General features: G+C 34.4%; 1 protein-coding gene across 5 annotated transcripts in view; it reads left to right on the top strand.

Moving 5' to 3' along the window:
* The window catches only part of LOC150108709 (endoplasmic reticulum transmembrane helix translocase), a 647,746-nt gene that overhangs the window by 466,061 nt on the left and 155,677 nt on the right, over positions 1-26,008 (top strand). For all 5 annotated transcript variants that reach the window (XR_016548145.1, XR_016548143.1, XR_016548146.1 and 2 more), the window contains exon 18: positions 11,258-11,354. Coding sequence is in view for 1 of the 5 variants with exons in the window: in XM_090390936.1 (XP_090247062.1) it covers positions 11,258-11,354 (97 nt within the window). In the remaining 4 variants the exon portion in view is untranslated. The remainder of the gene's footprint in view (positions 1-11,257; positions 11,355-26,008) is intronic.

Here is a 26,008-nt window from a genome sequence, read left to right as displayed (position 1 = left end):
ATTGATTTTGTATATTTATTTATCAATCAAAATCAATAGATTTTGTATATTTCATTATTTAAATTTAAATAAATTTAAATTATTATAAAATTTTATTTACATGTACATACGAGTACATCAGCAAAGGGGGCGATTGAAATAGACTTGTGGACGAAATTTCACCTGCGGGTGAGGGGTTTCCCACCCCTGATGTAGGTTTTTTCGTATAGTACTATCATATCCTGTACATCCCTTGAGGGTGTATGTCAGGAATTTGATGTTGATGAATTATTACAAATGTGTCATCCTATGATATTGCTACATCAAAAGTCACTGCGCTCTTCAGTTTGGCCCATTTTACTTTTGATGTTTGTCTATGAAGATTCAAAACCAAGAGCTTCCTTTCCTGCCTTTGTTGTTTTGATGTATATAGCTATAGTACATTACTAACTGAAGGGATATCCAGATATTTTTGATTAGATAGTCTATAATGCATTGAACAGTTGCTTCCTTGCCATATAATATACCTTATTTATATTTAACCCTGTAAATGTAAATAATTTGATTAAAATTTGACATATAAATTAATTTTAATTTCATTAATAAGGGAAAAAATATGATTAGTCAGTTTCGCACTTGCATACTTCATGCTACCATAAGAAAAATTCTAACTGAATTTAGTGGCTGTTCTTCTTCTGCTCTCTTCCATCATCTCTGTGGATGATGATGATGATAAGGCCAAATGAACTCTTTTCACTTCTATCCCTTGAGAGTCCGAACAATTCTGTCCAGTTTGGTGTCTCTTGTTGTGATTTGGTTTTCAGGATTTTTATTTTGTCTAACCATCTAATTCTGGGCTGCCCTTTTTGATCTTTTACCTTTCATTGTTGTATACAGGGCTTTAGTTGGTAATCTTTTTGCATTTTTGAAAATTATGGAGACAACTACCGTGTTTGAATAAAAACTTTAGTTTAATATAACTAAAATCTTTGAATAAAAACTAAAGTTTTTATTCAAACATGGTAGTTGTCTCCATAATTTTCAAAAATGCATTTGGATCACTGTGTAAGCTTAAAAGAAAGGATGTAATCTTTTTGTTCCCATTCTGGTCACATGGCCAAACCATCACTGTCTTCTTTCTTGGATTTTGTCTGTTATTGTTATTTCTTGTTTTAGTCTTTTCCTTACATCTTAGTTTCTTAACCTATCTTGCAGAGATACTCCAAGTACTCTTCTTAGCCAACCCATTTCGGCAGTTAATAATTTTTTCTCTTCAGCTTTTTTGAGATTCCAGCATTCAATTCCATAGAGGAGTATTGGGAGGACCATTGTTTCATAGATTCTTACTTTTGTTGCTTGTTTGATGTCTCTTGACTTCCATATTTTATTTAGTCATCCAAAAGTTTGGGATGCTTGTCTAATTCGTCTGTTTATATCTTTTGTAATTTCGCCATTGTACTCAATTACTCCTCCGAAATAGGTGAAGTTTTCCACCTGCTGTAGATTCTTGCTATCAATTTCAATTTTCAGATTGGTGTTTCTTTTTCCTATTTGCATAATTTTTGTTTTGAATATATTTAGGTTTAATCCAAATTTTATACATTCTTCCTTTATTTTATCAGAAATTCATTGTAGAGATCTTTTGTGCTTGCAAGTAATGCAATTACAATTAGTTTGCTGTACTGCTTTTTGCAAATCTGTATAGAACTCCCCAATGTCTTCTTCTTCTGATGATGATGTTGAAGTTGGTGAGTATACTTAAATAATAGTCAGTGATCCAATTGATGTTTTAAATCTTGCTTTAATTATCCTAGGCGAGATAGGATTATAAGACAATAGAGAGTTCTGAGCCTTGGGTTTTAATATAATTACTACTCCTTCTTGGTGTTTGTTGTCCTCCCTGCTTGAAGTTAAAATTTTGTATTGTCCACGGTGAAATTCTCCTTTTCCAGTCCATCTGGTTTAACAGAGTCCAGTCACTTCCCATCTGTAGTTGTCTAATTCATGCAGTAGTATTTCCAATTCTCCTTCCTGGTGAGGGGTTCTTACATTCCATGTTCCTGTGCTTGTTATTTTTCCTGTCTATTAAGTGATATTTTGTTCCAATAACATATTTTTTGCCTTCACTATCTTGGTTCCATAATAGTAGGCGTGACCCTTGTTTGACCGGGCGACATTTGAGGTGACATACATCTTTAGGTTGGTTTGAGTTCATTCAGTTTCATTGGTTGTTTCATTAAGTGTCAACCACCACTCCTTGACCTGAATTCAGCCACTCCTAACATGGAGTACAGATGATGTTTGCAGCTGATTCACTGAATACAGTTGCTGCTTCACTTAGTTTAGCCTGTGGGTCAACGCAGTTTACTGGAGTATGGCCACTACCAGTTTACAGTAGCTTCTTAGAGCCATAAGTGAGAGTTGGGTGTCCAGTGAGAACCAGTCCAGCTGAACCACAATTATGTGCGACTGTCCAAATGGAGAGCTCTCCTCGATGCCTTGTACATTCCTGTGGCTGTCAGGCTAACAGCCACTGGGTTGTATGGGGTTCAGGCTAACTGCAGCTGTTAGCCTGAACCCCATACTATAAATGTTGCTGGTTTTGTGATTAGTTAAAATTAATTAAGAATGAATAAAGATTTTATTCTATTTCCTTTTCTATTAGACTGTTTAAATTGTTGAAAGTTTTTTCACTTAGTTATACTATAAATTAAAGATCATCATCACGAACCATGGGCTCAATGCCCGTTGATGTCTGATGCCTGTTTTATTATCTTCTTCCACTTTTCTTTGTCCAGTGCACAGTATCGCAGTTTTTGTACACCCATTCCACACCAGTCTTTTATATCGTCTTTCCATTTTCTCTATGGTCTACCTCTTCTGTTTAAACCATCCAAAATACCAAACATAAATGTCTTTATCTTCCGGTCCTCACTCATTCTACAGATATGTCCAAATAATTGCAGCTTCCGTTTTATAATCTTATGTATTAGATTCTGTTTTGGTTGTCTCTTCTGATAGAGCTCTTCATTGGTGATTTTCTGTATCCATCCTATTCTTAGAATCATTCTGTAACAAGTTCTTTCAAATGCCAAAATTCTTTTTCTTGAGTCTTTATTTATTACCCACGTTTCAGATCCGTACAGTACACTGCTGAAGATGCATGTTTCCAGTACTCTTAGTTTTGTTTGCAGACTGATCACTTTACTTTTCCAGACGTTATCCATGGCCTTCAGATTTGTTCTTCCCTTTGCAATCCTGATCTTTATTTCTTTTTTACAGTCCAAGTCATATGTCAGTTTACTTCCCAAATATGTGAATTGTTCTACATTTTCTATATCAGTTCCATCCACTTGTATCTTTTATATCATGTTCTTCTCACCAAATACCATTGTCTTTGTGTTTTCCAAGTTCATAACAAGTCCAAATCTCTTCCCTTCCTCATTTAACAGTTTCAGTGTTTTTGTAGTTCTCTTTCATCTTCTTCAGTAATAATAATGTCATCTGCAAATCTCAGATTGTTAATTCTCATTCCGTGTACAGATATTCCTTTGGCATCTTCCTTCAATTTATCCATTGCTCTTTCTAAATGTGCAATGAAAATGCTTGGTGATATTGGGTCTCCCTGTCTAGTACCTCTGCTTGTTTTAAACCATTTCCCCAAATCATCACCTATTCTAACTACTACAACTGCATTCTGATAAACATCTTTTAATATAGCTATTAGCTTTTTATCAATTCCATAGGATTCCAGAACTGCTAATGTCACTTTCTGGTCAGTGCTGTCAAATGCTTTCTGAAAGTCAACAAAGCAAGTATATATGTTTTTGTTTTTTCTCCTAGCTTTCTCTGCTATTAACCTCCTTGTCAAAATCTGTTGAATTGTAGTTCTATCCTTCCTAAATCCTGCTTGCTCGTCTGCAAAGTATGCTTCTAATTGTGTTCTCAATCTTTCTGTCAATATGATCATCATCACTTTACCAAGGTGACTTATCAAGGCAATTGTTCTATAATTTTTACATTCTAGCTTATTTCCTTTCTTGTATAATGTTACTAATATTGATTTCATCCACTCCTCTGGCATTTTCCCCTTCTTTCCATACCATATTACATAGTTGGTACATTTCTGTAACCATACTTTCATCACCATTAATCATTTCTCCAGTAATGTTATTGTTACCAGGACTCTTGTTGTGTTTTAGCCGTCCTATCGCTTTTTCTACCAATCCTCTTAAAATGTCCATATCATGCTCATTACCTGGTGGTGATATCTGCTTCAATTCTTCAGTCAGTTTCCCAATGCTATCTGAATCTAGTTTTTCTTCATATAACTCACTACAGTATCTTGTCCACTGCTGTACAATTTTTTCTTTATTCATCAATACTTTGCCTTTTTCATCTTTAATTGTGGTCTGTTTTGGTTGCCACTTTCTATTAATGGTTCTGATCATTTTGTATACCTCCCTTGTTTTATGCTCTCCATAGTACTGTTCTATATTGTTGCATTGGGCTTCTAACCATTTCATCTTATCCATTCTGACTGCTTTTTTCACCTCATTACACTTTCTTCTATATTGCATTTCTATTTGTTCTGATGTATCCCTTCTTATCTTCAACATTCTTTTCTCTTGTACTAACTTCAGTGTTTCTTGTGTAATCCATTTCTTCTTGATCTTCTCTTCTTCTTCTGCGTATTGTTTCTTCAACTGCATCTTCTATCGCCTTCATTACTCTTTTCACTCTTAAATTTGAGTTTTTTTCTTTCTCCACACTTTTAAGTTTCTCTTCTAACACTGTTCTGTACCTTCTTCCTATTTCTGCTTCACTTATTATTCGTGCCGTATCTCTTCTATTCTTATGTTGGGGTTTATATTTTTTAATTTCAACTTGATGTTTGCAATCACTAAACTATGGTCCGAGTCTATATCCGCTCCTTGCAAAGTTCGATATTGCTGTACTGATGTTATCCATCTTCTTTTAATCATACTCATATCAGTCATGTTTTTGGTTTTCCCATCATTTGATTGCCACGTCCGTTTTCTATACTCCTTTTGTTGGAATCTTGTGTTACAGATCATCATCTCGTGGTCCATAGCAAATTCTAACAATTTTTCACCTCGTTCATTTCTTTCTCCGAAACCATATTTTCCCATGACTCTTTCCCAACCATCATTATCTATTCCAACTTTGGCATTCCAATCTCCTTCAATAATTAGCACAACCTGCATTGGTATTGTTTCTATTGTCTCTGTCAGATCTTTGTAGAATAAGTCAATATCCTCATCTGTGCTGTCAGATGTGGGTGCATATATCTGGGCTATTGATATGTTGGGAATGGCTTTGCCTGAAATCTTGCTACTGTGATTTGTTCATTAACTGGTTTGTAGCCTAACAGTGCCTCTCAAGCTCTTTTGCTAAGAAGGAAGCCAACTCCTGCTTCTTGCATGGTGTCATGTCCTGACCATATTACTTCGCATCCATTGATCTCTCCAGATAATGTCCATCTCATCTCTGCCAATGCTAGTATATCCCACTGATATCTCTTCATATCCTTACGAAGTAGTTCTAATTTTCCTGACATCCAGAGTGTCCGCACATTCCACGTTCCTACTGATAACAGTTCTGTTAGTTTCTGTTTCTTTTCGGTATCCCACTTTTCGATCCAACCCCGATCACTCGATTGGTATTGTGGGCCTTGTTTATCCGGGCAACGCCCGAGCCGGCATGTTGTAGCTGTTGATTGTATAGGCATCAGATAACAATCATGTTTTTTCTTTACGGTCAGAGCATCAACACTCATCTGACCGACCCTCCTCCTTTATCCAGGCTTGGGACTGGCATGAGATCCCTAAGGATCCCATGGCGAGTTAAAAATTAAAGATGCCAAGAAATTATATTCTTGGTTTCATCCTTTATCCACGTGTAAACAAACACAGTTTGCATGTGAAGTCACTTCACAACTGGGCTATGTATATATAGAGGCTAATGACTTCACATCAATTGCCTTAATATTCCATAATGCAATACGCACATCCTTATGGCCCTTCCCATACCTTTATTGAGGTCTCACTAGTGGGAGCCTGACCCAGAAGTAATACTAAGGTTGAAGTAATGTAGAAGTCAGTATCAGTGGGAGCCAGAACCAGTATCACTTCTGGGTCTGGCTCCCACTGGTGAGACCTCAATAAAGATTGAAACCAGTCTCGATAGTGGCCCTTCCCATAATGCATACATGATACATGTCCATAAGGAACATGGGATGCTAAGGCAATTGATGTGGAGTCATTAGCCTCTGTATATAAGTAGCCCAGTCGTGAAGTGACTTCACACACAAAATTTGTTTGCTCACACTTGAATAAAGGATGAAACTAAGAATATAATTTCTTGGCATCTTTAATTTATACATGCCAGAAAAGAGCATAGATCTCACATGCTTCCTAACCACACCCCTACTCGGTTTCCAGGGATGACTCTGAGTTATTCCCTGCCTTCCTGATCTGAAAAATCTTATTTGTGTCTGTACTGTAAGGTCTTTTTACTAACATGTATATTTCTGTCATGTTTCCTCTCTTCTGTCTGTTGCTTAGACTTTGAAGGCCATAATCCTTCAGTCTGTCGTCATATGCTCAATTCCATAAGCCTAATGTGATCATGATTATCCACTATTGGATCTTTACCATTGTCCATTTTACATCTCCACCTGGATGACCATATCTGAGCAAAAGTCATGATGTGTGGTTTTATCCAAGTCTTATAAAATGGGAATGTAATTTCTTAGTCTTACAATTTAATATTATCTTCAACATTACAGAGTTCTGATGTGATGGCACATCAGTTAATTTGAAGTTTAAAAGGCACATCAGTAATATACCTTCTGAGGTTCAGCTCACTGTCTATCCATCAATCCAAGGTTTTTCATTTCACAAACACTTACACCAAACAAATTCTGATTAATATACTACTCAGTCTGTAGTCTCTGCAGTTCAAAATGCATAACCAAATAGCAATGCTTATCAGTTCAGTGTTGCCAACTGCAACATCCACCAGAAACACTGCCGGTGCTCTCTCCAATCCACCTTCAGGCTGGCAATGTTGTAGTCTTGTTTCTTGTAGCTTACTCTTTTAAGCTCTGACACAATTTGAAGCCTGACTGATTCAAATTGGAACTTCCATACTGCCATTTAGATGGTAATATGTGGTTGGGTACATTTACCTCCAATCACAGTTGTGTTGTCCTTGTAATACTCTTATTTTATTGATCTGATCTGCACCTTTTGTTATACTTAAATTATCTGTTATTTACCTCTGAAATATTTACTCTTGTTCACACCCTGTATTCAACGTATTTATTTGTTTATCGACTGCACTAGTTAAATCCTTGAGTATGAGTTTATGAGAGTCTTAAGCAGAGTTAAAATTAAAGTTATACCTATTTTGTTCTGACCAATATTTTCGTGTCAGTTGTGGCATAACTTATTTTCTGTACCCTTACTTGGTCAGATATATCCAGGTTCCTAAGTTTTGGGATTAGTGCATTGACTAATCAGCTTGTCTGTGTTGTTTCACGAAATTTTAATAATGCTTGAAAATTATTTATAATGCTTAATCTAACTATAAACATAATTACATTAAGACAGTCTAGTACAATTTACAAATTATTTTTATTCATAAATGCTTAAACATGACAAGCGTGAGCACAGTTTATATCAATTTAAGTTCACTATACATAACTGTTCGCTGACTGTTATATTAGTCTTCAATTGAACTAATCTCATGAAAAAGAAAACCATCAAGTTATTAAATTGGTCACATTATGGCTATCAGATAACATAAAGAAACTGAAACTACATTATTTAAATTCCAACGGCATTTAGGAACTTCCTAAAATTCATAAAAATATCATGCTACTTTTGGCAACAGTTGACAGTCCCAGATATTTCTTAGTCAAGAAATTAGCTGCAACACTCAAAGGGTTGGTAGGTATTTCTCTCTCCTACAGAAAAAATAAAAAATAAATTAAAAAAAATAAGGAAAAAAAATACTATACTTTATTAACAAAACTAAAACTACTGTGCTTAGCAATGATGATATATTACATTCATTTCAGACATATCTGTCTTATTTATGTTCCAATCAGAAACACTTTTCTTTTATGCGACACATTTCTCTCCAAGGTTACAGCATTTTGTGTATGTTTGCATTCTTGATATGGGGCATCTTAAAACATAACAAAACAGATTTTACCAACAAAAACAAGATATAGCTGCAGCCCCCACCAATCACAAACTTTTATATGGAAACGTTCGAGTAGCATGTGCTCTAAATATTCTGCTTTTCGGCCAGATACGTTTTTCAACATATATTTGTAATTTGGCCTGATGGCCACAACACCCTGAATAGTTTCTTCAGTTCACCTCAACAATCAACATTAAATCTGTTAAGCTTTTCCAAAGACCACCTCCTCTGGCTAACACAAATTAAGTTCGTTTGTAAAACCCATATAGAAAATGTAGAGTAAATCAGTAGGATGACAGGATCTATTATTACAAAAAGAGGAGCATACACAATAATAGCAATAACATAAGATTTATTGGGAAAGGATTATAACATTTATTGAAAAGTAACTATAACCTACATTATACAAAAAAAGGATTGAAATGGAAGCTAAAGAAAGCTTGTGAGGCCCTAATCAGTCATCCAAGCCTGAACATCATAGTGAAAGAAAGAATAATATTAATGGGCTAAAATTTCCAAACTGTGGACAGCCTGCATCTAACATCTAAAAAAAATTAATAATAAATAAAATAATAAAATTCAATGGACAACACTCTTTTTCCATCAAAGACAGCCAATCAAAATCTCCAAACAGAACTATACCACTAGTTCTTTACTATATTGGTCACATCAGCTAAATATCATCATTCTAGGTTATCAACAACTCCTATTCTATGATGAGACTCCCATGCTTTAAAAAAAAAAAAAACAGACAAAAAAAAAGTAATTTTTGCCATTTGGAATGGCCTAACAGTCAGTGTTTAGTAGAAATATTCATTTTGTAATCTCTCATAGTGTAATGTAGTTCACTTGTGCATGTACTTCAGAAGATGATCGTGATGTGAATCTTGCATTTTGAGAAACTAAAAAGGTCAATTTAATTAACTAAGGCACAGTAATAGTCTAAGGTTTTATGATGAATATCAGTTTGCCCATTATACCCCCATCCTATTCCTTTCTAAAATTCCTCATCCTGTGTTCCTAAAAGAACTTGGACTAAGTTGTTCATTGATATAATTCTTCACCTCATACCTAAACTGATAATGTATGCTCATAGCTCCATTGTCTGATTCTCATTTCATTACATGGAAACACTTAATAACAGTCCATCCGGTTTTGGAATGATGCTGTCACTCACATGCAGACATTCTGCAAGAAAGGGGTCAAAACTTCTGCCAAAGTGAATCAAGACACATGCTGGAATCTGTGGTATTCATGGTATGCAGTGGACCTGCTGGACCTTCCAACAGGACTCAACCCCTTTCACACAAGGCGAGGACTGTAAAACCTCACATGAAATTTTGTTGCGTTATGTTCATTTTTGCAAGTTTTGTCTAAAGAAAATATAGATAAGAAATTATCAATATTTATAAAATTATTCAATTCTTTGGTATGTAATAACTTTGTGTTATTCAAATTGGCGTTACGTGAGTTGCGATACCAAGAGATACAATTAAGTAATCTTGGGGGGATGAGTTTAGTAGACGATTTGAGAATACACATTATGCATTGCATACGACTGAGCATCTGCAGTGATCGTCAATACATGATACCCGTAATCTCCTCTAGTCCAGCTCGGGTACATGAAGTAGCACTCAATCTGTCTGAGCACTACTTTGTTTGCATTGCGTTCACAGCGGCCATGATTCCCAAAAGCTATAGGGTATTCCCACCTTATATGACCTCTAATTCATAAGTAGTATAGAAATAGAAGACACAACATGACATAAATTAAAAAAAAAAAAATGAATTTTAATTAGAAAAAGATTTTTGGAAAATTTTCTGGTGTTTTTTTCCATTTTCTTTTGTGGGGTCCAGGATGCCCCTTGATTCACCCCCCCCCCCAGCATGACACTGTTTAGATATACTGTGATATATCAAAAAATGGCATTCGATTTCATTTTCGCCTGTGTTAGCCTTTTATTTTTATAATGGTTATCAGTTTGTCTTGGTCCCAATAATACCATAATTACATTTCAAGGAAACTGCATTATCAAGATAAATTGTTGTTATCTATGGAAATTAATAGCAGTTTCATTTTTGATATATCAGGTAATGAGAATTGCTACTTCATGGATGAATTAAATTACTGTAGGGTTCCCTTCTAATAATCCAGAATGTCATCTTTTCTAGAATTCCAGATGTCACTATTAGGTTTAAGGTACGCTAACTGTTCAAGAAGTTTACATAATGTCTTTTCTTAATATAGTGCATATTAAGAGTTTATTTTTCACTTGGTTAGACTATAATAAGTGTAGTTTAATCCTTTATCCAAGTGTGAGCAAACAAAGTTTGCGCCTGAAAGTATCTTCAGGACTGGGGAAAGGTAGTGCACCACCAGGCAACTCGTTGCAAAGGTGGAGATAGCTCTCATTATTCCTATCTCGGTATCTCCCATAATGCAAAGCACATCTCCTTGCAGATATGTGTAATGCTATGCATTAAGTCAAGGGCCACTACCCATACCGGTTTTGACCTTTATTGAGGTCTCGTCAGTGGGAGCTAGGCCCAGTAGTGGAGATACAAAGGCAGAAGCAATGATAGGTCATACTAACCTATAGGAGTTGCCAAAGGGTGTGCAATCTTATTATTAAATTGCTCCGGATTCAGAGAAAGATGTTGAGAGTTTATTTTTCACTTGGTTAGACTATAATAAGTTTAGTTTAATCCTTTATCCAAGTGTGAGCAAACAAAGTTTGCACTTGAAAGTATCTTCAGGACTGGGGAAAGGTAGTGCACCACCAGGCAACTCGTTGCAAAGGTGGAGAAAGCTCTCATTATTCCTATCTCTATCTCCCATAATGCAAAGCACATCTCCTTGCAGATATGTGTAATGCAAATGTGTAATGTAATGTGAGCAAACTTTGTTTGCTTACACTTGGATAAAGGATTAAACTAAACTTATTATAGTGCATATTATTACCAAATTATTTTAGTTGGATAATGTTTGTGATGAAGTACAAGGATTATTAAATAATTTCATTATATATTTATGTTTTCACAGGAATATGTGATAACTACTCTAAAAAGTTTAGGATTTATTACATTAATGTGTGGGGATGGAACGAATGATGTTGGTGCCCTCAAGCATGCTCATGTAGGTAAGTTGTCACTTCAGTTATTAATTTACTGGCATATAACCCATCATAAATATTAGGAAAATACAGTATGTGGAAGTAAAAAAAATGTATTTAAAGGTTTTGATAAATGTTTACATCAGTTTGCAGCAGACACTCTTGATAGTGCTAAACATACTACATTATTTTTCAGCAGAACAGTCTCCTTGCATAACGGCCAAACTCGTTATTATTTTCTTCATGTATTCTTGAACAATTAGCACCCATCTGGTGAAGGAATAGTACTAGATAGTTTCTGGTTCATTTGTCAGCAATGGTAAAACATTACTTAGGTCTACAACTTTTATCAAACTCATCTGGAGAAAACTGATATTTGTCAAAGAAGATATTGTTTTGTCACTGGGAAGTAGGATAGGTATCACTTATCACCTAAACATTTCGAGGAATATCATGATGTTTTTGAAAAATGCGTTCTCTAGTTCCGTTCTGTAGCCCTGTATGGATAACCAGATGAGACCTTTCTTATACACTGACAGTAAATTGGAGAAATGTCATTGACCTTATTGGTATTATTGATATCATTGATGTTATTATTTATGGTCCTCCAGGAAGACCAAGGAATTGTTGAGCAAGAATCATTTTAGTCACTTGTACTTAAATATCTATCGTATCGCTTTTTTAAACAGATTCATGGTAGACACACAACATCTAATGATAGCCCATTCCACATACTCACCACTCATGGTGAAATGAATCTCACATGCTTCCTAACTTCACCACTAGTTTTCAGTGTTGGCCATGAATTCTGCTTGCATCAGCCATTATCTGCAATATCTTACATTGGTATAGTAAGCACCTTTTACTGACATCTATTTCTCAACCTTTGAAGAGCACATTTCTTCAATTTCCCCTCATGTGCAAATCCATTGTCCACTGTATTCCCCAAGTCTCTCTCACTTCATTATCTAACTCTGTTATATAACATGAACAGATTGCTAAAGAAGTACCTACTTTTAGCAAATCCATGCTGTCCTCTACAGAGCATTCCAGTGTTGTTTACTCACCTATAGATGTGATTCGTATCAGCATCTCCAAAACCTTGATAACTACACCAAAGACACTGAGTGGTTTATAATTTGCTGCATTAGTCCTAGCTCTACACTTGTATACTGGAATTATCTTGCTCTCCTTTCACTCATTAGGAATCATTACATATTTGAGACCATATTAAATAACTAGGTCAAGAACATCGTTAACTCTCTTTCACATTTCTTCACTATCCAATCTGACTGCTGTATCTGAATCATGCTCTTTTAATAGCTTTAATGCCTCTACCTTTTCTACCTCTATTTTTTAATCCACTTTCCCTTCAGTATCCAGATAGCTAATGGGTCATCCTGGAATTTATACCTTATTGAATAAAACACTTTGTAACTTAGTTATTTCTAGTGAATTAGTCAATTTTCTACTATCTGTATTCACTAAACTATATTGTTCAGTGATCATTCTTCTTACTTCTTGCATTGGGACAAAATTATCTTGGATTTCCTTTTGCCTGCCCAGCTAATTTCTTTTCATAATACAGTTTGGCTTTCTTCACCATAGCCTGCTACTCTTTGTACTGCTCTCAAGTCTTGTATTTTTTTTTTTTTTTTTTTTATGATATTGAATACTCAGCATTCTTTTTTCTTATACAGTTCTTGCTTTAAATTGCTATTCGTCCATTAAATCTCCTGCACTATGTACTCCTAACTCTGGGGATGCTTTCTTCAAATGTTCTTTGACTACCTCCCATGTTCTGATGATTCCGCTATTATGCAGTTTCTCATGTCATGGCACTGCTTCAGGCTGCCTAATAACTCCACATAAGCTCCTTACTCAGAACTCTCACCTGCACTGTCACCTCTCAGCTCATAACAGCCTTGTATGGCCTCTGGCCTTCTTCAGAAACTCTGCAAGCCTTCCTTATTCAATGCCAAACTCCTCCAATTTTTGACTCCTAAAATCTTAATATCTTACATCATTCCATCTTCCCATCTTAATTTAGTGCTTCCAATTTTTCCACTATTCTATTACTATCTCCATGTGTATAATGTGTTCAGTCCAACTTAATCTATTTATTTTTATGTACTTAAAATTCTGGCTCATTAAATAATCTATATAGTTAATGGTTATATCTTTTCCTCCACACACTATTCTCTTGTACTGCTCTAAAAATATATCTGAGAACTCTTCTTTGAAACAGACCTAGCAATCTTTCATCTGCCATTGATAATACCCAGTTTTCAGAGGCATAAGTTAACACTGGTCTTACAAGTACTTTGTTCATCATTATCTTTGTTTTTCTTGAGATCAGATGTGACTTTAGGTGTTTCCTAAGTCCACAGAAGCATCTATTTGCAGAAAGAATATGTTGCCTCTGAATCTCAGTACTGATATCATTTTTACAATTAACTTCTAATACTTCAATTTCAGAACGATTATTATTACAAATCTTTCTAGTTACTGGCATATACTTTGTTTTTTCTTGGTTAATCTGCAAATTCATCTTCTTTGCTGCCTTTTCTAAACTGATAAAAGTTTCTTCCATTGCTTTTTGTGTCTTTCCTATAATATTGATATTGTCTGCATATGCCATAATTTGTATTGATTTGTAGAAAATAGTTTCCCTTGTATTAATGCCAGCATCTCTGAAAACCTTTTCAAGTGCTATGTTAAACAGTAAGCAAGCTAAGCCATCCCCTCGAACATCATTTTATATATATATATATATTGCATCAGACAACATGTTCTGAATTTTGATCTGACAATGAGTATTTCTCATTGTAGCTTTAACTAAAGCAATAAGTTTTCATGGAATCTGTAGTCCCTCCATTGCAATAAATAAGTTAGATCTATCTATTCTATGTGCAACTCTAAAATCTATGAAAAAGTAGTGTGTTTCGCTTCCAAATTCATTATAATTTTCAAATAATTGGCGTATATTAAAAATCTGATCATTTGTAGATCTTCCTTGATGGAATCCATGCTGATAATCACCAACACATTCTCTACATTGGGATAAAGTCTCTTAAATAGAAAGTTAGAGAAAATTTTATAAGTTGTACGTAGTAAATTAATTCCTCTATAGTTAGAACATATCATTACATTAGCTTTCTTATGGATGGGGCATATGATGCTCAGATTCCATTCATCTGGAATTGTTTCATTAATCCAGATTTTGTTGATAAGTTGAGACAGCTGCTTGAAGTATTCTGTACCTGCACTTTTAATTAATTCTGCTTGTATCCTATCCATTCCTGGGGTTTTATTGTTAAGATTTTTAATAGCTGCCTCCACTTGTGCATCTGTTGGTACTGGTTCAACATCTTCTAGATCAGTGCTTCCCAAACTTCTGGATGTCAGGGCTCCCTTTGGAAAAATTAAAATATTTCACAGCCCCCCCCTCCCCCTCAAAAAAAAATCGTAATATAGACATATCTACCTTATATATATAATGATAAGCCTTTTTATGTCACGTGTTTTGAAACTCAGAGGCTACCCTAAGTGTTGAGTCTTCAAAATTTGAGTCATCAGAATTCAAGGAGAACTGGCCTACCAGTATGAAACTCGGGGAATTGGGTGCCAGGGGGAAGAGTCCCTCCCCCCTTTGAAGACTCGACACTCAGGGTAGCCCCTAAGTGTCGAGTCTTCAAAATTCAAGTCATCAGAATCCAAGGAGAACCAGCCTACCAGTCCGGAACAAGGTGGGGGGGGCGTAGCACCCCTAGTATTATTATAATATTTATATTCAATACAAAACATACACAGTGAATATTGCAAAAATCAAATGCAAATATTGCATCTTTAGCATCTTACATACACATTTGACATGGTACATTATCTCATATTTTTATATAGATAGATATTGTTATTGTACATTTGCAGTACAAGCACATGAAATGTAAAATGATTAGTACTAAAGAAAGAATTAAAAACATAAAAGCAGTTTAATAACAATTTAATCTGATGGATGTGTTTCAATACTGCTACACAAAAAAGTCAATATCAGGTGAAATATTCGAAACTGCAATTCTTAGATTTCTGCTTTGAAATGAAACTTATATGAATAAGCATATATTTACTAATTTTCATTAAGTGCCAAAATACACAGGAAGCAAAATTTGTGAACTAGCACCAATGTGTGATTTTTTTTTCACACATGGGGGGGGGGATCACAGTTTGGGAAGTGCCATTCTAGATCTTGGCTCTCTTCCACATCATCTAATTGACCCGATATATTTGAATTCAATAGTTCATCGAAATGCTCTGCCTATCTTCCTAGTATCATTTCATTTCCACTCAAAATTATACCCTCCTTATCTTTACATAATGCTGTTCTAGGCTGGAAATCTTTCCGACTACTATTTAACTTTTGATTGAAAGATCTGCTTTCATCATACTTCTGAGATGTTCCAGTTCCTTAAGTTCATCCTCATAGTATTTCTTCTTTCTATTTTTATACACTCTTTTTTCTTCTTTTCTAGCCAAATGATATTTCTCCACAGCTTTATGAGTGTGGTTCCTTTGCTGCATTTGTTTCTGTGTCTCATTTTTTAATACAGTCACACGTCCACATTCTGCATCAAACCAATGGTTATACTATTTTCCTAATACTATGTCTGCAATGACATAGTATTAGGAAATGACACCCCCCCCCCCAAGACCATCCCAGGCCTCATTAACACTCTCACCAATGGTTAGACCAGACAGGTTTTCACTGATTCTCTCACCATATTTGGCTTTAGCTCCTAATTCCTTCAATCTTTCCTTATTAAACTTTCTAGCATGGGACCCATATATCTTCCTTGCATTAGAGATTCTGCATCTAATCTTTGATATAATCAAATAGTGATCAGAATTAATATTTCCTCCTCTGTAGGTTCTAACATCCATCAAATTGAATAGGTGTCTTGCATCTATTAAAAGATGATCAATACGATTAAAGGTGTCTTCATTAGGAGACTTCCAGGTCATTTTATGAATATCTTTATGATTAAACATTGTACTACCAATAATCATATTTCTTGAAGAAGCAAAGTTGATCAATCTAGTCCCATTATCTTATGTAAACTATATTTCCCAATGGTTGGCCTATGTGTATCCTCTTTGCCTATCTTGACATTTAAATCACGTATAATAATTTTTACATCCCTCTTTGGACATTCCCCATAGATCTTATCTAGTTAATCAGAAAACAACTCTTTCGCCATCATTCTTTTCTAGTTGGAGCATGTACACAGATAAAACTGTCTTTTAATTCATAACCTACGTGTTCGAGGTGAGTTTGCTTTGAAGTCCATGATAAGATGTTTTATCCTCTTGTTTACAATGAAACCTGTTCCAAACACGTGATCTTTCTTTTCCATAATCCCTTCTCCTGTCCATCTCATTTCTTGTATAGCTATAACAAGTATCTTGTATTTATCAATTGCTCCAGCAGCATTTTTAAAGCTCCAGATCGGTAAAGAGAAGATACATTCCATGATCCAATTTTCATATCCTTAATGCATTTGCCATTTTGTCACCATTTAGTCTATCCAGCAGTTATTTCTTTAGATTTCATAAGTTGTTTTTTTCTAGAGTGGGGCCATCAGCCCCACGCCCAACCCCCAACCTGAAGGACCAGGTTGGGGTTTAATTAAATTTCTGCATGTGCTTTGAATAAAACACAATTTCAGAATTTATTGAATGAGGCGGATTCGGTGTTTAAAGGACTAATAATGTACAACAATGTTCGTTGGCTTATTCGAGGTCTTGTTCTGAAGCGATTTGTTGAATGCCTGGATGAGATAAATCGCTTTTTTGACTAATCAACAAATGTCTTATAAAGAAATGTATGACATGTGGGTTTATACACTGATGTTTTTTTTGCAGATTTTTGCAAACATTTAAATGACTTGAACCTTAAACTACAGGACATCTTGTAAGACTCTTGATGTTATGTTTGATGGCATAAATGTATTTCAAATGAAACTAGGCATTTTTAAGAGGATTTAGATATTTGTGGTATCTAAATGAGTGAGAGATTTAGATATTTTCCAAACCTAAAGAAATACATGAATGGTCTTCAAAGGGATTATCGTTGGAGGCTTAATGGATTGTAAACAGCACTCAGAAAGAATTAAAACAGAATTTGATACTTCCTATATTTCATCTCAGTCACTGAGATAATCTTCAGGGATTACAAAAAAAAAACATATACACAAATACCACACAATACTAAGCCCATCCACGTGGGTGACTCTAAAGTCCTATCTAGGTGGAGCACCCTCTCAGGGCAGTTGTAGGTGGCCTGGAATGCAAGGTGGGATCTCTGATAAGTGTTTCCCAAATCTTAGGAAGCTTAATGCAACCATATTTATAAAGATTTGGTTGATTTCCGAGTGCATGCTGCTGCTGCTGATTCTAAAAATAGTCTGTTTACAATGAGTGCTGTTTACAATCCATTAAGCCTCCAACATGATGTCCTCACAGCACTTAAGCCTCTACACACGGATTCCAAAGGAATTACAAAACAAACCGCCAATGTCTTCAAAAGCTATTTTTAAATGTCATTGTGTCAACTATTGAGCAGTTCTCTTTAAGATGTGTTAAGTTCAGAGAATTAGAAGAGACTGCAAAATTCATTGTGTCTAGACCAGTGGTTCTTAACTGGTGTTCCCCAGAACACTTATGTTCCGCGAACTGGTTATAAGTGTTCCGCCAGTGAAAGATGTCACATGACATCAAAAACATTACCTGTACTAGACCAAGTTACAAATATGGCAAATTACATCAAGTCAATACCTTTAAAAACAGACCTTTTTAAAAAAAAAAATTTGCATATCTATTGAAGCTGAGTACGAATCTTTGCTTTTTCACACTGAAATAAGATGGTTATCCAGGGGTAAAGTGCTATTCCGAATTTTAGAACTTAAGAATGAATTATTGGCCTTTTTTCAAAATGAAGGTACAGATGCTTTTGTAAAATGTCTTTAAAATGATATTTGGTGTGCTAAAAATGGCATATTTAGCTGATATTTTTAATTAATTAAATAGAGTTAATACAATTATCCAAGGGAAAAATGAAAATATTTTGACATCCACTGACAAATTGTCAGCTTTCATAAAAACAGTATCTCTTTGGGAAAACCACATATCAGAAAAAAAAAATAGTAGATATGTTTCCTTTGTGCTCCATAATAAAAATGTCCAGGGAATTATTTCCGTTATAACAGAACATTTAACAATATTGGAAGAAAAGATTTCAAGTTACTTTCCTTCCTTAAATGCACACAGTTATGACTGGATATGAAATCCATTTCGCACAATTAATGATATTGAGTTGTTAATTTTCATTACAAGAAGAAGAACAATTAGTTACCTTGAGTACGATCCGTACTCTAAGAATGAAATTCTCTGAAATAACTCTTGAGGAATTTTGGATTTTTGTCCAAGTCGAATACCCAGCTCTCTCCACAAGGGCACTGAAAATTTTGTTACAGTTTTCAACATCATATTTGTGTGAGCTTGGTTTCTCAATATTAACCAATATAAAAACTAAAAAGTGTGGAAGACTTACTAATATAAACAAAGAGATGATGATAGCTATATCACATATTAGACCTGATATTGCTGAAATCTGCAAAAGCCGACAAGCTCAAGTATCACATTAAAATAAGTTTCATTTTTATAAAAGGCAAGTCCATGTGTATTTTTGTTAGTTTTTTTACCCTAATGCTTTTGGTGTTCCCCAAATTTTTCTTAGAATCAAAAGTGTTCCGTGACTTCGAAAAGGTTGAGATCCACTGGTCTAGACACTATAAAACAGGATGAATTAAACTTGCAGATGTTTTCGTGGATAAATATGGGAGATTTTGAAATGTAGTTGATTGATTTTTTAAAGTAGCTCTATTTAGAGGCAGAAATTTGTTGGCCTCAGAGTTGATTTGAAAAACATTGAAAAGAAGCAATTAGAGATGGTAGTAACAGAGAGAAGTGTGGGGAAACGAGGTATGAAGGACTTGGAATACTATTCCAGAAACTTTTATATATTTAAAAACCCTTGCAACAGCATTACTCTTCATTTTTGTATCTACGTATTCTTGTGAATCATTGTTCTTGGTGATGAACTTCGTTAAGTCTCGTAATAGGAGTAGCCTTATAGATGAAACTAGTAGTGCATGCATATCTCTAAAGGCTACAAAATATAAACCTGGTATAAATTATCTGTCATCAGTGATGCAGCAATAGAAGTCTCATCGATGCTAAATAAATAAAACATCCACTATTTTTCTTTCTCTAGTTTTGATTTGGTTTTCTATTAAAAATGGTAAAGATTAACTTCTGTTTAATATAATATGTGAATAACATAACATGTTATTTTATCAGTAATTTTTATGTATTACTAGTGAGGGATTAAGAATTAATAAAAGAATATCTTTAATTTTATTTTCTTTTAACACATTCGCTGCCAACTCCGAGTATACTCGTAGTTGGTATATGAGCCACACAAGCCAGCTACGAGTATACTCGTATGACGCTTACCGCCAGCAACGAGATTTCCCATACTGACCCTGAAGAAGTGAAAATGCTTGGCTTGTGGAGCTAGCAGCAAAACTGTGTATACTCATAGATGGTATATGCTCCGCACAAGCCAACTACGAGTATACTCGTATGTGGATTACCGCCGACAACGAGATTATCCGTACTGACCTTGAAGAAGTGAAATTGCTTGGCGTGTGGAAACAAACTATGCCGAAGTAGCGTGGCAGCGAACGTGTTAATGTGCTTTAGGTAATTAAAATGATTATGAGATTGTGCACTGTAATATATTGGAAAAACTTGAAAAAACATGTCTGATTGATCTTTATAAAAAAAAACAAAAACAAAAAATTGCAACTTTAAATTATGTGACTGTATATGGCAGCTAGAATTACACTAAAAATGCAAATAAAAAATATTCACACCATCAAGAGGGTAGAAAGACTCTTAAGTAAACATTCCGTCACTAATTTTTATATTCATTCAATTTTCTTTCAACAGTCAATTCAATATTCTTTGATTTTACTGCTCTAGTGTGATTTTTGATTATTTAAAAAGATTCTCCCAATACTTAAAAGATATCAAATATGTTCCCCAAAATTTCAGTTGTCACTTGAGAAAATTTTGCATCAAAGATTTGGTGATTTTGGCACTCACACCGCTTAAAAAGGTTGCCCACCCCTGCTCTAGTCCATACAGGTATTGTTGCAAAGGCTACGGTGGAGTTCTATGGCTTGCAGGAGATCGAGCACCCATCCTACAGCCTAGATATAGCACCCAATGATTACTACTTCTTCTTGTAACTGAAGAAAGACCTTTGAGGAAGAATATTTGCAGATGACAATGAGGTGAAGGATGCTGTTTTAGGCAATTTTGTAGACAATAGTACACAGAGAATTTGAAATTGGAAGTGATCACCATTTAGCCTTGAGCAGGATAAAATTGAATTTCATATTGAAGAGAAGAACATGTAAGAAAGTTTTAAAGCAAATAAAAGTTGAGCAGCTCTTAGATGTGAACTGTAGACTAAATTACACAAACATTATTCAAGAAAAAATGAAAGAGTTTGAGAACAGGAACCAAACCTTGGAGATTCAGTGGCAAGCCTTGAAGAAAACCCTGATTGATTCAGCCAGAGAGCATGTGATTAGGTTGTGTGCAAGGATAGAAAAATCAGAACTCCATGGTGGACACAGGAAGTTAAAGAGGCAGTGAAGGAAAAGAAGAAAGCATATCAAAAGTTCCTGGCAAATAAGTCAGCTTTTGCTCTTAGAGAATACGGAGACAAATCTCTTCTTCTTCTTCCTAAAATGGAATATAGGCCATGTGGCCTGTTCCGGTCTCATGCCATCTCTTTCTTGGTCTTCCGATTCTTCTTTTTCCACTTATTTTGTATCTGTATAATATTTTTGGTAGTCTGCTGTTGTCCATTCGATTTAAATGTTCTAGCCATTTTTGTTTATACTGTCTTATGTAGTAATTAATTGGTTTGATTTTTAGGGATTGTAAGATTTCTTCATTTGTTTTGTGATCCCACTTGGTGTATCCAGCTGTTTTTCTGAGGAACTTCATTTCTGCTGTTTGAATTCGTTTTTCATCTTTCCTTTTCATGGTCCATGTTTCACTTCCGTATAGTAGAGTTGGTTTTGACAAGACATTATATAGTCTGATTCTAGTGTGTTTTTGTACCAGGGATGGCTTAAATATACTGTTTATTATGCCATTTACGTTGACAAAGTTTGATATTTTAGTGTCTATGTGTTTTTCTTCTTCGTATGATAGATCACATCCCAAGTATCTGAAAGTGTTTACTTGTTCTAGTATTTTATTATCTATCACTATTTTACTTCTTATTGGGGTTTCTCCTTTGAATGCCATTATTTTTGTTTTTTCTTTGGATATTGTCATATTATATTGCTTTGAGATATCATTTAATGATTTTAATGATCTTTGTAAGTCATCTTCTGATGTAGCTAATACTATTTGATCATCTGCAAATAGTAGTGTATCTATCTTCATTTGCGGGGTCATTTGTATACCAAATGGGTTATGCTGTTTCCAGATTGTTAATATTTCATTTATATATATATTGAAAAGCAGAGGTGAGAGGGTACATCCTTGTCATACTCCTCTTGATATATCTTTCCATTCTGAGGTGTGTTCTTTAACTGTTATTTTATTTCCTGTATATATTTCTTGAATAGATTGTAAAAGTTGGTTTGGTATGTTTAAATTGGTTAATATTTTAAACAATTTTTGTCGACTAATTTTGTCAAAAGCTTTTTCATAATCAATAAACGCCACATGTGTTTCTTTTTGAAATTCTCTTCTCTTTTCTATTAATAATTTTAAAGTAAAAATTGGATCTATGCAGGATCGGCCTTTTCGGAAGCCATTTTGTTCTTCTAGTAATTTGTTTTCTACAATGCTGCTTAGTTTCTCTTTTGATATTCCTGCATATATTTTATATCCTGTATTCAGCAGGCTAATTCCCCTATAATTATTGCAATTGTCTTTATTTCCTTTTTTATAGATTAGGATGACCAGTGCTTTTTTTCCAAGAGTTAGGGGTTTTTCCGGACATCCAAACCATATTAAAAAATTTCAAAAGTCTTTCATTAAATTTTTCACCTGCATTTTTGTAGAGTTCTATATTTATATTGTCTTCTCCTGGCATTTTCCTATTTTTCATCTTCTTTATTATATTTTTCAGTTCTAACATTGTGATATTTTCTATTAGGTCATTCTTTGTCTTATAAAATTTTAATTCATTGTTCTCATCTGTCCAGAGATTTTGGAAATATGTCACCCATTTTTCTAAATCTATTGTTTGGATTTTTATCTTTTCTTTTATTTCTTTATTCATGTATTTTATTACTTTATAGGTTTTGGGTTGTGGTTTAAATAAATCCTTTTCTAGTTCTGTTACGAAATTGTTCCATCTTTCTCTATGTTTTTTCCTTACTTCTCGTTTTGCAATTGCACTATTTCTTTTATACTCTATTTCTGCTTCTATTGTTTTGGAATTTAGCTATTTCTGGTAACTGTCCTTTTTGGTTTTTATTATATTTTCTATTTCTTTGTTCCAGTCTCGTAGTCCTCTTTTTCTAATCCATTTGTGCTTTATTCCTAAGGTTTCTGTTGCTACTTTTGTGAGAATTTGTTTCAAATTTTCCCATTCATCTTCTATGTCCCTTGATTCATGTGTGGTTTCTGTTTTTAAGTTTGTGCATTTTTGATATTGTAGTCTAACTTGAGGATCCTGTAATGAACAAATTTTGTAGCTTGGCTGGTAAGAATTTTTAATTCTATGTGTTTTTAGCCACTTTGGTTTAAAACGAATTTTTGCTGATACCATATAATGATCAGAGTTTAATTCAAAGCCTCGATATGCTCTTATGTCTAAAATTAACTCCGCTAATTTAAAATTTGTGATAACGTAGTCGATTACTGATTTGTATCCTCTGGCTGACCAAGTATATTTATGTATTTCCTTGTGTTTAAACATTGAATTCATTATTCTCATATTATTATAAATGACAAAATCGTGCAATCTGCGACCATTTTGATTACATGTATCTTCGCCAAATTTACCTATGTTTGTTTTGTATTTTTTGTTTCCTATTCTGGCATTTAAATCTCCTGCTAGCAGTAAATAGTCAGTTTTGTTTATTATTATTATTATTATTATTCCTGATACCTCCAAGGAGTCCGAAGACTCATCGCGGGAGGACATCTTCAACTGTCTCTACACCTTACCTCTACTACGAATCAACGCCATCTACCGCCCACCTCCAACACCACCACAACTAGTAATTTTTGTCTGTAAATTGCGTGTGTTCTGAAGGGCCGATTTGTATGTATGCGGGATGAAAAACCCGAGTTTCCGGGAGAAAAAACCCTGCTACCTCCGTATGAGATCGGCTAACTCACCATCGATTGAAATCGACCAGATAAAGATTCCTCCCGTCGCGACGAGAATCGAACTTAGGCCTATTCCAATCGAAGGGCGCAATGTACCGTCGTTCTTCCAATTGCGCTACGGAGGCGCTATGTTTTATCTATGGCATTCTGTAATTCTTTATAAAATATATTACTGTCTTCTTCTTTTCCCTCTTCTGGTGCATATGCACCAATTATTGTTATGTGGCCTCTTAATGTCTTGAGTCTAATTTCTATTAGTCTTTCATTCAAATGAAGACAAATGTAAGAAAGCTAAACTCTGTGTAAAACTAGCTAAACAAAAGTCATGAGAAGACTTTGGTAAGAACATAGAAAATAAATATCAAGAAGGTGACAAGATATTCTGGAGGTTGTTGAAGAAGCTCAGAAATGGAAGAAAGAGTGCTGTAAAAGGAATTAGAGATGGTGAATGTGACATGAAAACAGGATAAAAAGATATCCTTGAAGTATGAAGTAATTACTTCGAAAAATTGCTAAATGAAATAAGCAATTTTTCGAAGCAAATTACAGCACAGTAGTAAAAAATATTCACCAGGCATGCAATCAGGAATACATATCCATACTTGAAGTAGAAAAAGCCATCAAAAGCCTGAAATGTGGAAAGGCAGCTGTGGTAGATGATTTTCGACCAGAAATGCTCAAGTGTGGAGGTATAAAAGTCTTACAATGTCTTCACTGCATAGTTCAGAAGGCCCGAACAGAGGAACAAATTTCAGATGATTGGAGTAGAGCTCTCATAGTACCCATATATTAAAACGGAAATAAAACTGAATGTGAGAATTACAGGTATTTGTCTACTGAGTGTTCCTGGTAAGATTTATGTGGTTCCTGGTAAGGTTTATCATGTATACTTGAGAAACAGTTCAGAAGGATTGTGGAAGGGAATCTTGGTGAAGAACAAGCTGGATTCAGGCCAAATCGATTTTCCATACAACAAATAGTTGAGAAATCTTGGGAATATAACAAAGACCTGTTTTTAAGTTTTGTAGATCTGGAAAAGGAATATGACAAAGTGCCAAGAGAAAAACTATTCAAAATGCCACAGTTATATGGTATCAATGGACATTATATCAAGCAATACTTAGTAATACATTGAGTTGTAAGTCAGCAGTTAGAATTGAAGGAAGTACATGAAGATGGTTTGATGTTAAATCTGGTATCAGACAATGATGTACATTATCCCCTCTGTTATTCATTATCTATATGGATCTTATTATGAAGGAAAGTGGTATTAAACCTAATATCAAAATGGAAATGTTAATTCGGCTCTTTGCTTTATGCAGATGATGTTATACTTCTAAATATATCTGCTACAAGTCTGCAAGATTCCCTGACTAAATTGAATAACTGTTGTAATAGATGTGGTATGAACGTCAGCAATAAAAAGACAATGAAAATAGGCAGAATCATTGAAAATATCAACTGCATTGTGAATGGAGAACTTATAGAACAAGTAAATTATTTCAGTTACTTTGGCATGATTTTTAGTGAAGATGGAACTTTTTAATATAATTTTTATTTTCCAGAGACTTTTTAATATAATTTTTATTTTCTAGAGAAAAATGTGAAAAAAAAAAAAAAAAGAGATATGTTTAAAAGCTACCAAACAAAAATCTTAAGAAGACTTATAAGAATATATATCAGATGAATATGAAAAAAAAGGAAAATGTTCTGGAGGCCATTGAATAAGCTTAGACTCAGAGGCAGGATCACTGTAAAAAGGAATCAGAGGTGATAAATATTTAATGAAAATTTGTGTTACAGATGCACTTGCTGAGAATTTTAACCATCTATATGATTACAGAGGTAACATCACAGTTTTGTTTTACACCTCTGCATTTAAGTGAATGCCATATATATTCATAGAAGATTATCGTATCTCAAACGGCATATATTATGCTATTTATTCCAGTGTGAGGTTCTTGCACTGATAAAAAATACAGTGAATTTCAAAGAATATGAGAAATAAGCCAGTCTTTCTAATTTAGAAAGCATCTACCAGGGTGCTTTCTATATTTTTAAAACATAAGTATCTGGTCATCTTTGTTGAAGTACATGGGGCACATGAATGGAAACATTATAAATGTTTTCTCAAAAGAAAACAATGATCATATTCCTTTATTCTTTTCTGTGAATAAATGGCCATTATA

Source organism: Typopeltis vanoorti, chromosome 3 (genome assembly GCF_054136105.1).
Source record: "Typopeltis vanoorti isolate ZY-2024b chromosome 3, IOZ_Tvanoo_1.0, whole genome shotgun sequence".
Classification (NCBI taxonomy): Eukaryota; Metazoa; Arthropoda; class Arachnida; order Uropygi; family Thelyphonidae; genus Typopeltis; species Typopeltis vanoorti.
The sequence above is the reverse complement of the archived record's forward strand: the minus strand, read 5'-3'. Positions and strand labels throughout refer to the sequence as shown.